Source organism: Thamnophis sirtalis, unplaced genomic scaffold, assembly GCF_051295495.1.
Source record: "Thamnophis sirtalis isolate CommonGarterSnake01/CBP01778 unplaced genomic scaffold, rThaSir2_p1.2 scaffold_1, whole genome shotgun sequence".
Taxonomy (NCBI): domain Eukaryota; kingdom Metazoa; phylum Chordata; class Lepidosauria; order Squamata; family Natricidae; genus Thamnophis; species Thamnophis sirtalis.
Window position 1 is genome coordinate 39,701,902 of NW_028261381.1, and position 13,061 is coordinate 39,714,962.

The 13,061-nt window shown below is 44.4% G+C and overlaps 2 protein-coding genes across 2 annotated transcripts in view; both read right to left on the bottom strand.

The window, feature by feature from the left end:
• The window catches only part of ARHGAP15 (Rho GTPase activating protein 15), a 464,603-nt gene that overhangs the window by 433,201 nt on the left and 18,341 nt on the right, over positions 1–13,061 (bottom strand). The gene's annotated exons all lie outside the window — the stretch shown is intronic.
• On the bottom strand, positions 6,918–11,227 carry LOC148049381 (uncharacterized). Its single transcript, XM_087710890.1, has 2 exons — positions 9,799–11,227; positions 6,918–7,044 (listed from the first exon to the last, which is right to left on the bottom strand). Exons 1-2 carry the CDS (start codon positions 10,808–10,810, stop codon positions 6,995–6,997), a joined length of 1,062 nt encoding a protein of 353 aa, XP_087567016.1. The 5' UTR covers positions 10,811–11,227; the 3' UTR covers positions 6,918–6,994.

Here is a 13,061-nt window from a genome sequence, read left to right on the forward strand (position 1 = left end):
GTTTTTCCAGTTGTCAACCATTCATCAATTTGGCCCTTTTGTAAAATTTCATTCAGTTGCCTGGCCAATATTGCATGTAAACTGGTCAGATATTTGAGCCAGAAACCATGTAATTGGTCCTTTCCAGGTGATGTCCAATTCTTTACTTTTTTAACTCGATTTTTGACCATCTCAGTTGTTATTTCTAATACTTGCATTTGTTTGTTGCCAATGCTTTATTATTATTATTATTATTATTATTATTATTATTATTATTATTATTATTGGAATTATTATTATTATTGGAATTATTAATTTTGGAACACAACACACCAGATATCATGGTTGTAGAGGGCCAAAACATACAATTTATTGACATTGCGGTACCAAGATGCCAGAGTCGAAGAAAAAGAACTGGAAAAAATCATGAAATACTGTGACCTGGCCATCGAAACTACCCAATTGTGGATGAAAATTGTAACAGTGATACACATTGTCATTGGGGTATTTGGTACCATGTCCAAGAATTTTATAAGATACATCAACAAATTGCAGCTTCCTGCAATAACGCCAGTGGAACTGCAAAAAACTGTGCTATTCGGAACACCATATATTTTAAGAAGGCACTTGGTTGATACCTAGGACGTGGCAGCAACCCATATCAATCATTAGCACCAGTCAATGGTATTTGTGATGCATTTTTTGAATGTTCAGTTGACTGAGTTTCATGTTTAATAAATAAAATATAGGACTCGAGCTGTTGAGCTACCAACCAGCCCCAAAGGCTGTGAATCTCACCAAAGATTAACATAATGATGATGATGATGATGATGATGATGATAATAATAATAATAATAATAATAATAATAATAATAATAATAATAATAATAAATGGCCAACTAATTAAATGCAACGAAAATGAAGCCTACAAATATTTAGGCATTCTGCAGTTGGATAATATCAAGCATGGAGAAGTAAAAACTATTGTCAGGGGAGAGTACACCAACAGAGTTAGGAAAATTTTGAAATCTAAATTGAATGGTGGAAATACAATCAAGGCCATAAATACCTGGGCAATACCAGTTATAAGATACACAGCTGGTATAGTTAACTGGACACAAGCTGATCTGGACATTTTGGACCAAAAAAACAGGAAGCTAATGACAATGCATTACAGTTTACATCCACGTGGTGATACTGATAGATTATATCTGCCCCGAAAATCAGGTGGCAGAGGATTATTACAAGTGAAGCAAATAGTTGAAGAAGAAAAACATGCACTGGCTGATTATTTAAAAGAAAGTCAAGAACATCTATTAATCGAAGTAAAGAACAAAAATCTGTTGAAAGTCCAACAGATGAAACAAGCGTACAGAAAAGATGCGATAAAATCAAGAACGGAGAGTTGGCATAACAAAGCACTGCATGGCCAATTTCTGGAAAAAATAAAAGATAAAGTGGACAGTGAAAAAACTTGGTTATGGTTAACAACAAGTACATTAAAGAAAGAAACAGAGTCACTAATCCTGGCTGCACAAGAACAAGCTATCCGCACAAATGCCATTAAGGCCAAAATCGAAAAATCCTCTGATGATGCCAAATGCAGAGTTTGCAAAAAAGCTGATGAAACTGTTGATCACATACTCAGCTGCTGTAAAAAAATCATGCAGACTGATTATAAATTGTGGCACAATTCAGTAGCACAAATGATCCATTGGAATTTGCGCAAAAATTGTAATATTAAAACAGCAACAAACTGGTGGGAACATAAGCCTGAAAAAGTCACCGAAAAACAGATGGTCAAGATCTTGTGGGATTTTCGCATACAAACGGACAAAATACTGGCTCATAATACACTAGACATCACACTGGTTGAGAAAAATAAGGTTACAATCATAGACATCGCAATACCAGGTGACAGCAGGGTTGACGAGAAGGAATATGAAAAAATTGCAAAATACCAGGACTTAAAAATTGAAATTCAACGACTATGGCACAAACCAGCAGTGGTAATTCCAGTGGTAATTGGCACACTGGGTGCTATTCCAAAAGCACTTGAATTACATTTAAAACAGTTAAAAATTGACAAAATCACCATCAGTCAAATGCAAAAAGCCGCACTGCTTGGATCTGCACGCATATTACGAAAATACGTTACGATGTCCTAGGCCCCTGGGTGGGGCCCGACTAGTAATCAATGCCAAATCTGGCGAAACAACTGGCCGCTGTGATACAATTCTGTTGTTGCAAATAATAATAATAAATGAAACTTTTCCATATTCTTCTTTTTAACAGATTTCTGAGGTCAGAAAAACATGCAATAAACAGTGCAAACAAAAAGCTTCATGATAACAGGAAAATGGAAAACAATGACAAAACCTCCCCATAACATTATATCAACAGGGCATTGCAAGTATCAGCTGAAGGCTTGTATATCTCTTGAAAAGGCAACAAAAATTAATAATCCACACATTGAGGGTGAGGATTCTGACTTTTTCAAAGCATTTGCAAAACCAGGTGGGTGGTCCTCAGCAGTGTTTACACAAATGTTGACTAACTGATTCAGATCTCTTAGGCTGTCTTTTTAATGGCAAATTGAAAACTGAGCCCACATCTGTAAATTTAATTAAACTGTACTTTAAAAGCGAATTGGAGAAGTTGGAGCAGGCTCTGAGAAAAGTGACCATAGTGATAAAAGCTCTAAAATCCAAGCCCTGGGAGGAATAATGAATTTAGCTCCACAAAGAGAAAAGATTAAGGGGAGATCTAGATATCTATAAATGGGCTGGACTTGTGCTCTCTCAGAACTAAACATGGAGCAAGATTGAAGCAAAAATAAAAAGAATTTAGGCTGAAAATTAGGAGGAATTTCCTGAACAGTAGAACAAATGAAGAGCACTAGTAGACTAGCAGATTGTTCCATGCTTGATGTTTTCAAACAAGGGGCTCAGTGATCAATCTTTTAGGAATCATTTTATTACTTCTTGCACATTAGACTAGACAGTGGTCTCTGAACTTGACAATTTTGAGACTTGTGGACTTCAGCTCCCAGAATTCCCCAGCCAGCATAGGTCTAGAAGACCTTTAATCCCCTTTCCAACAAATAAACTCTGTGGTTCTATGAAGAGTAGAACATGATTTGTCTGCTTGGGATTAGGGTGAGAAACAATAGTATGTTGAGTTTGAAGAGATGAAAAACCTTGTTAGAGGACAGTGCTGGACAATCTGTGCCTGGGGGGGTTGCATTCATAAAGTGGGTCAGACCCCAATAAAAACAATGCTTGATTTGATTTAGCTCAATTCAGAGTTCAATACATTCATTAAATACTGTCACAGTAATTACTTTCCATATATTTAATAATCTGCTAATCGTTAGATTAACAATTACAGCTGTGCCTAAGCCTTACCATAGAAGACATCCATGAAGCTGTTTCCTCCGTGTCAGGGCCCATCATGAAAATGCATATGGAAGATACAGAGAGCAATAAGCACTGACCTTTCCTTCCTGAAATGTTTATATAATTGCTGTAATTATACAATGCTACTTACGGTATATGTGTGAGGAGAACATAGTGTGGTAATTAAGATATTGGACTAGGGATAGGAAGGCCCAGATTGTAACCCACTTTCAGCCAAGGAAGTTAACTGGATGACTGGGCCAGTCACTCATTCAGTCCAACGTACTTCACTATATATGCACTCTTGAGTTCTCTTGAACCAAAGGCTGGATAAACCCATCAATAAATGGGTTGAAATAACTTCTCAACCAAGGTGAATCTTAATCAAAGCATACCACATACATATGCCCATTTGGTAAGCCAGTGAAGTAAGGGAGAAGATATTACAGCAATAGCACTTAGACTTATATACCATTTCACAATGCTTTATAGTCTTCTCTAAGCAATTTACAGAGTCAGCATATGGGCCCCAACAATCTGGATCCTCATTTTACCAACCTTGGAAGGCTGGAAGGCTGAGTCAACCTTGAGCCAGTGAGAATCGAACTCCTGGCAGTGAGAAATGAGCTAGCCTGCAATACTGCATTCTAACCATTGTGCCACCAATTTCATTGTCCTTTCTGATCCACTGCAAATGCCGGTAAAATCCTCAGATAATTCTCATCCTGGGAGAAAATAAAACCTTATCATGCTTAAACACCTCATTTGATATACAGGTAGTCCTCAAGTTACATGGCCCAGGGACACTACACCATCATAAATATGAACCAGTTGCCAAGTGTCTGAATTTTGATCACATGAACACAGGGATGCTGCAACTGTTGTAAGAGTGAAAAATGGTCATAAGCCATCTTTTCCAGTGTCATTGTAACTTTGAATGATCACTAAACCAATGGTTCTAAGTCAAGGACTACCTGTATACTGGTTTGGGTGCATCAATCCATCAACAAATTTATTTCTGAGGAAATAAAGCTGCTGAGAACCATATAGTATTTCCAGTTTAACTGTAAACAATCATAAATACAATTTCACATTTTTGTGATGGATTTGGTTGTTCTTTTTCCTCTTGTGGATGCAGCCAATTTGTAACAGGACATGTGACACACAAACCCAAGGTCATCTTAGAGCCCAGTTCAAGACAATATTCAACGTGTTAAACATAGTCTGAGAAAACTGGCTTGTAGTGCAAGAAAAAGAGCCATAAGACAGAAATTGGCAGGAAGATAGTTTTCCCTCAGATGAACAAAGAAAATAAATTGTTTAAAAGCACTCTCTTCTATCAAATTGAGCTTTCTAAAAGGGCAATAGCCCATATTTAACTAAAAGTACATGTAACTATAAAGGTGTTGGGATTTTTTTTTGGGGGGGGGGGGTAGGAATGGATGAGATTATAAAACTAGAAATATTTTTTTAAAGGACTGCAGAGTGATTTGACAACAAAAAAGATCACTTAATCTGAACATTTAGCATAGCAGAAATAGAAGAAACAAGTTGCTGTCACCTATTCTTGCCTAATCAATGATTTTCACATATGGATGTATAAGTGAAATCAGCAGCCTGTGTCCACGGTACGTTTCCCAAATCCTTTGTTTTCTTTTACAAAACCAATATGGGCAATTACTTTGCCCCATGGTGCCAACCCTATCAATCCATCATGATTTAATGTCATCCTAATTAAATATCCGCATCTACTTTAGGATAATCTCCATAAATAAAGCCTCAGTCTTGATTATAAGTTTGATGTGAAGTAAACACAACTGTTTTATGTGGCATACAGAGTTTGGTTTGACAGAAAGGCTAGAAATAAGAATCTTTTGGGTTATTCTTAATTTTGGCAAGTAATCAAGCTGAAAAAGAAGAGAAGGAAGTAACAAAGGAATTAACTTTCCTTTCGTCTTCCTTTTCTCTTCCTTTCCTTTCCCTTCTTTTCCTTTCTTTTCCTTTCCTTTCCTTTCCTTTCCTTGATAGAGCATTAGGACAATAAATAAGACTATCAAATTTATTTCATCTAATTGAAAAGAACTCTAATCCACTTACATTTTGGAATGACTAAACAGACTATAATTTTTAATCTATGTGCCAAAAAACAAAACAGTTCATGCTCTGAATTTGCATTGAATGAAACCAAATACATCTCTTTGAGGCTGAAGAGTTGAAAACTGAATATGCATGGATACCAAGAAATCACAGGAGATCCAGAAATAGATCTTGCTTAATGGTCTTCATGGTCAGCCTTAAAATCTGTGCTGTGGACACATTCACATCAGTTCATCTGTCCTAAAGTTGTTACAGTGATATGGGTATTTACTACTGTACTGGAAGGGAGACCAGGCCACAAAGAGATTTTTAGCATATTTCTGCTCCCTGTTGCCAGCTAGAAATTCCAGTTCAACAAGAGGCAGTTCAAATCTTTCCAAAGTGTAACCTCCATCTTCCTTGTCATGCAGAATTCAAAAATAGCAGAGCATCGGCATTAAACAAATATCTGATCATTCAAAAGAGAGAAGCCACGAGCAAGTACACAGATATAACAAAACCTTATATTCTACTATATCAGATGAATTTCAGTAGATAATGGTTGCTTTTGTACACAATACAATACAATAGCAAAGTTGGAAGGGACCTTGGAGGTCTTCTAGTCCAACCCCCTGCCTAGGCAGGAAACTCCATACCATTTCAGACAAATGGCTATCCAACATCTTCTTAAAGACTTCCAGTGTTGGGGCATTCACAACTTCTGGAGGCAAGCTGTTCCACTGATTAATTGTTCTAACTGTCAGGAAATTTCTCCTCAGTTCTAAGTTACTTATCTCCTTTTTTGCATCTTGGAGCGAAGGGAAAGGACGCGACAAGCGGGTATGCAAAACAGCAACCTTTATTTAGAACAGAGTGACTACGATTCAACGTGGCGTGGTTCGCGCCAAACATTTATACCTCCGGGTTTGAACTAGGAGCCAATGGGGCGTCGAGTAGCTCGACCAATCAGGGTGAGGATTGAACCGGCTCCGCCCGGGAACCAATCAGAAGGGAGTCCTTTATTCCCGCGCTTGTATTTCCCGCGCTAGTATTCAACACCCCTCCCCCCCTAGTCAAAGAGTTCCTTTAGGAAGGGCAAACATAGTCTTGTAAGTAGGTGGGACGGTGACGTTCTCGTCCCGACCTTCGTGGCTCCCCGGCGGTTGTCGTCGGGGGGGGAACCGCCGGCGGAGGTGTGTCCGTGGCGGGGCGGTGAATCTGCGACGCGGCCCCGTGAGATGGCGCTGGCCCCGGGCCCTGTGCCCGATGTCCATTTGTCCGGGGTGGCGTCTCCGTGGCAACAGGAGTGTCCGACAGTGGCCTCGTGCAGTCTGGTTGGGGTGTAGATTCAGAGTCTCGATAGGGGCTTCGAGGAAGGGAGTAGCCGGGTGAGGCGCGTTTGTCCGAAAAGTTCGCATCGGCTTGTCCCCCGTTTCCCGGGTGGAGGCGGTCCGTTGGGGGAAGGGTCATCGAGGGTGGCTCATGCTGAGAGCGGGTGTCTGAGAGGCTCGGGCCGTCTGTTTCCGCGGGGAGGCGTCGCCTTAACTGGTCCACGTGGCGCCTCCATTGTGTTCCGTCGGCCAGGCCGACCCTGAAGGAACAGGGGCCCGTCAGAGCTGTGATGGTTGCGGGAACCCACCGTGGATCCCCAGAAAAGGAGCGGGCCCATACAGGATCCCCTAACTTAAACGCGTGGGAAGGGAGGGCCCCCAGGTTGCTCGGCAGATCCCCTGCGTAAAGTGGATGGAGCCTGTCTAGGGGGGTTCGCAATCTCCTACCCATCAAGAGCTCCGCAGGACTTTTATTAGTCGTTGGGCAGGGTATGGAGTGCTGGCTCAAGAGGTAAGCTGCCACTCTTTCTTGCCAGTCGCCCTGGTCCATGCGGCCCAAAGCTTCTTTGGCCGAGCGAACTGCGCGCTCCGCCCGGCCGTTACTAGCTGGGTGATAAGGGGCTGTGGCTGCGTGTCTGATTCCTTGTTCGGCCAGGAATTCTTGGAACGTGGTGGAGGTAAACTGGGGCCCATTATCTGAGACTATCACATCCGGTAACCCATGGGTGGCGAACATCTTACGAAGGGCCCTCACTGTACTCTCTGCTGTGGTGGAGGTCATGATTACCAGCTCCACCCACTTGGAGTAAGCATCGACTACTATCATGAAGTTTCGGCCGTGGAAGGGGCCGGCAAAGTCAATGTGTAAACGGGACCATGGGCCTCTAGGGATTTCCCACTCTCGAGGGGCGGCTGTGGGGGGATTCGGTCTAGAGTTTTGGCAGATCCTGCATCGGCCTACGTAGTCTGCAATTTCCGAATCTAGCAAGGGCCACCACACATAGCTACGGGCTAAGGCTTTCATTCGCGCTATGCCTGGGTGGTGTTTGTGGAGTGCGGGCAGGATTCGTGCCCGCAGGGCTGTGGGGATCACTACCCTATCCCCCCAGACAAGACAACCCCCGTGAAGGGCGAGTTCGGCTTGTCGTGCTTTAAATGGTCGGAATCCTTCCGCTACCTTTTCCGCGGGCCAACCCCTCAAAACCCATGAAGCTACTTGGGATAGGACGGGGTCAGCCTTTGTGCAAGCTGCGACGTCCGCGGCAGAGACGGGGAGGTCGGATTCGGCGATGGACAAAATAGAGAGAGCGGGCACGTGGGCTGTGTCCGTCTCTGGTAAAGGGCAATGGCTCAGGGCGTCTGCGTGCCCTAGCTGCTTACCCGGACGGTATAACAGCGTATACGAATACGCCGTTAGGAACTCCGTCCAGCGTGTCATGCGGGGAGACAAAATGGGGGGGTTGGCTTGTCGCCTGCCAGTAGCCCCAGGAGCGGCTTGTGATCCGTGACAAGGGTGAAATTCCTACCATAGAGGTAGTCATGGAACCGCTTAATGCCGGACACTGCAGCCAGGGCTTCTTTATCGATTTGGCTGTAGTTCCGCTCCGTGGAGGAGAGTGTCCGGGAATAGAAAGCTATGGGGGCCTCTGAGCCGTTCGGGAGGGCATGGCTCAGGACCGCCCCTATGCCATAGGGAGAGGCGTCGCAAGTCAGAACTAGGGGCATCCTATCGCTATATTGAATTAGGACTGCCGACGAGGTCAAAATGTCCTTTATAGCCGCGAACGCGTGCGCTTCACGGCTACCCCATTGCCAGGCCGCTGACCGGTCAAGCAGTCGGTGTAGCGGCTCAGCTAGCGACGCCTTGTGGGGAATAAAAGGGGCGTAAAAGTTTAAAAGCCCCAGGAACGCCTGCAATTCCGCCCTAGAGGTGGGTGCAGGTGCGTTTTTGATGGCGGCAACTTTGGAAGGAGTGGGGTGGATGCCTTGGGCATCGATGAGGAACCCCAAGAATTCTACTTTGGGAACAGCAATTTCGCATTTGCTGCGCTTTAGTTTCAGTCCTGCCTCCCTAAAACGTGTGAGAACCTCCCGCAGTATTTTCAGGAGTTCCGAATGGCTGGGGGCTGCGACCAGGACGTCGTCGAAGTAGGGAACGACGCCTGGGAGCCCGTGGAGCAACCGCTCCATGAGGCTCTGAAAAATCCCCGGGGCAACCGAAACGCCGAATTGGAGGCGGCGGCAACGGAAGGCCCCGCGGTGGGTGACGATGGTCTGGGCTGTAGCCGCATCGTCGTCTACGGGAAGCTGCTGGTAGGCCTGTGCCATATCTAGCTTGGCGAAAATGCGGCCTTGCCCTAAGGAGTGGAGTAGGTGTTGCACTACGGGAACCGGATATGGGTTTGCCTGCAGGGCCAAATTGATGGTCGACTTATAGTCGGCACATATTCTCACCGATCCATCGGGTTTGACCGGGAGGACTATGGGGGTTTCCCAACGGGCGTGATCTACGGGCTCGATGACTCCCTGCTCAATAAGCTTATCAAGTTCAGCGTCTACCTTTGCTCTCAATGCGAAGGGGACCCTGCGTGCCTTCAGCCTAATGGGAGCGACCTGGGGATCGAGGCAGAGAGAAATGGGGGTGCCCTTATAACAGCCCAATTTCCCATCGAACACATCTGCGAACTCATCTAGAACGCTATCTACGGTGAGGGGGACTACCCTGTGCACCCCCTCTATGGTGAGGCCCAAGGCGGGAAACCAATCCAACCCAAGGAGAGCGGGCAGATCGTTCCTGACGATTAGAACTGGGAGTTTCCCCTTAAAGTCTCCGTATTCCACCTGGATGTGGAATATTCCTGCCGTGGGAATCCCATTTCCCTGGTAGTCTAGGAGGGAGACCCCGACGGGGCGCAATCGGCTCTGGGGAACCCCGGGACAAAGGTGGGAAAACAGGGCCCAAGATAGGAGAGAACGGGAAGACCCGGAGTCCACCTCCATTCGACAAAGCTGACCTTCGAGTCGGACGGCGGTGCTGATTTTGCGATCGCCGGCGGGAACGTGGGAAGCCTGGTAGACCACGCAGTCGGCGCTGGAGGGCTGGTAGGTTGAGTGGCAGTCCTCAGCTCGCCTCGCAGGACGTGGCTGTTGGCGGCGTTGCGGTGCCTGGCGCTGGTCGCTGGGCTGCATAAACGATGGGGCTGGCACGAGAGCCCGGCAGACCCTGGCGAGGTGTCCTTCTCCTCGGCAGCGGCGGCAGACGGCGGAACGGAACGGGCAGGATGCGCGGCTGTGGCGGCCGCCGCATCCGCGGCAAGGTGCGTTTGAGGCTGGCTGAGCGGGCGTCGGTGGTTGCTGGTGTGGCCTCCGCTTCGGCTGCGTCCTCATTTGTCCGACGGTTTCCTCCTCCTCGTCTTCAGCAGGAGAGAGGTCGTCGACGAGGTTCGTCTGGGTGGAAGGCCCCGCGGCGGTTTGCGCGGGGGTTTTCAGCTGGAGGCGTTCGATGTCGGCCGTGGATTGTTCGGAGAGCTCCGCTGCTCGCGCGGTCTCCACGGCTTGCACCAAGGTGATTTTGTGGTTCCGGAGCATGCGGCTGCGCAAATGCACGTCGCGGACCCCGCATACAAACTGCTCCACGAGGTTCTCCTCCAGGTCTGCAAAATCGCACTGGGCGGCCACTGTGCGCAAAGCCTCTAGAAACTGGCTGATGGATTCGTTGGGCTTCTGCACTCGGCGGCGGAAGGTGAAGCGGCGTGCGATTAGAGAGGGTGAGGGAGCGTAGTGGTTCCTCAGCCTGGACATCAGCTCGTCCCACCCAAGTTTGTAGGCTGGCCTCGGGGCGGCCAGGGCTCTCGCAGAGGCGAACATGGAAGGCTCACAGCAGGACAAGAAGAAGCTGCATTTCTCCTCGTCGGTCTGTGCCTGGTTCCTTGATGCGATCAAGTAGCACTCGAAGCGCTCCATGAAGCCGTCCCATGATTCTCCGGCGGATCCGAATGGCGCGAAAGGAGGAAGCGCTGATGCCATCGTGGTGTGGAGCCGGAGAGGGGGAGGAAGAGGGCGGAGAAAATTTTGCGTTCGCTGCCGGAGTTCTCAGCCTGAGGATAGCGTTCGTGCTGGTTCAGACGCGGTGGCAGCTGGCTTGTTCTCCTCCGTGGTCGCGGGAATCGGAATCCCACCTTCGTCGCCAGTTTTGCATCTTGGAGCGAAGGGAAAGGACGCGACAAGCGGGTATGCAAAACAGCAACCTTTATTTAGAACAGAGTGACTACGATTCAACGTGGCGTGGTTCGCGCCAAACATTTATACCTCCGGGTTTGAACTAGGAGCCAATGGGGCGTCGAGTAGCTCGACCAATCAGGGTGAGGATTGAACCGGCTCCGCCCGGGAACCAATCAGAAGGGAGTCCTTTATTCCCGCGCTTGTATTTCCCGCGCTAGTATTCAACATCCTTGATTAGTTTTCACCCATTGCTTCTTGTTCTACACTCAGGTGCCTTGGAGAATAGTTTGACTCCCTCTTCTTTGTGGCAACCCCTGAGATATTGGAACACTGCTATCATTTCTCCCCTAGTCCTTCTTTTCATTAAACTAGACATATCCAGTTCCTGCAACCGTTCTTCATATGTTTTAGTCTCCAGTCCCCTAATCATCTTTGTTGCTCTTCTCTGCACTCTTTCTAGAGTCTCCACATCTTTTCTACATTGTGGCAACCAAAACTGAATGCAGTATTCCAAGTGTGGCCTTACCAAGGCATCATAAAGTGGTATTAACACTTCACATGATCTTGATTCTATCTCTCTGTTTATGTAGTCTAGAACTGTGTTGGCTTTTTGGCAGCTGCTGCACACTGCTGGCTCATATTTAAATGGTTGTCCACACAATTACTACTGTTGAGCAAGGTAGAACTTCATCATAATCTTACTATTTCAATGGTTTGCATTTCTCCTTCTTTTATTTAGATACGGTGAGTAGCAGATTTTAAAGCATTAGACAAATTCAGTGACCTGGCAAAGAACAACTGGCCCAGAGTCAGAACTCCTTAGGCTGCGAGCTTAATATAAACTACAATGACTACAATGGAAAATAACCAGAGTTTTCACTGAAAGAACTTCTGGTTGATTGATTACACTGTTTATTGATTTATTTATTATTTTCACCTGGATTATTTATATTTATTTGAGTTCAATTTTACACATTATTTACTCATATACACTCTCAACTATAACTAAAGAAAATACGTTCTCAATTTAATGTATATGCAGCAATTGCAGAAACAATTGTGTTACAAGCAATATTCCTCTTTGCATTAGATAATAAAATAAAATCTCTTCTGATGTATAGCCCCATGGTTTTGTAAGGATTAATACTTTTTAAAAATCACATTAAAGAAAAAATGGCTAACTCATTACACTCGTAAAATTCTTCACTGTTACAAATATTCTAAGAAATGATACTACATTTAAATATTATTAATTGAATATTTCAATGCTACAATTAACATATTTTGTACTTTTCAATAAATTTGAATAACTTAGAAAATAATGTAATAGACTTTGAGCAGTTGCTGTAGAACTGGCCCTCATCAAATCTTCTCTCTGCCCTCCATCTATAGTAACAGCAGTGTTCTTCTGATTATAAAATAAAATCCTGAAGAATGCATATATAAAAATAATTAATATCAATATCAATGTCTCTCCTGAAGCAGAACATGTTGCCTATTTTTTTCCAAGTGGAATTACCACTATCATGCAAATTTATAAAAAATTTAGTTCCAGAATGATTATTCAGAAGTCCTATTGAATTCAGCAGAAAATACAAAAAAAAAAAAATCTAAAAGAAAGCTCTCTATATTTTATTATGAACAAGTTAGAGAAAATTTCAACTCCTTTTATTTTGTTTCCTGTTAGATTACGCTGCCTATGAATTATATTTCCATTTTAGCCAAATATACAGGGATCTCCCAACTATACTTCATGATGTGAACCCTTAAAATGCATTGAATAGAATTTACTTTAAAAATGTGGGGAAGAGAAAAAAAATCTAGATTATATTTTTAAAGGCAAAAGTTTAATGAGATTCCTCATTCTCTATAATAATTTTTATTAAACATTACAATTAAAAAGTGTAAAAAAGAAATAAAAATTGAAAAGAAAGAAAAAATAGTAAAGAAAAATATATATAAAGAAATGGATTTGCTCTTTTCATCACAGTAATTATGAATAATTTTAGTAACATTATTTTCTCTTAAAACACAACAGATGATGTCTTCTTTCCAT

Bases quoted from the DNA above. Each gene is read 5' to 3' on its own strand.
- LOC148049381 (XM_087710890.1), bottom strand. From the start codon at position 10,810: ATGGCATCAGCGCTTCCTCCTTTCGCGCCATTCGGATCCGCCGGAGAA. The intron at 7,045-9,798 runs GTCAGCTTTGTC...CTGTTCCTTCAG, and splicing joins CACCGCCGTCCGACTCGAAG to GGTCGGCCTGGCCGACGGAA.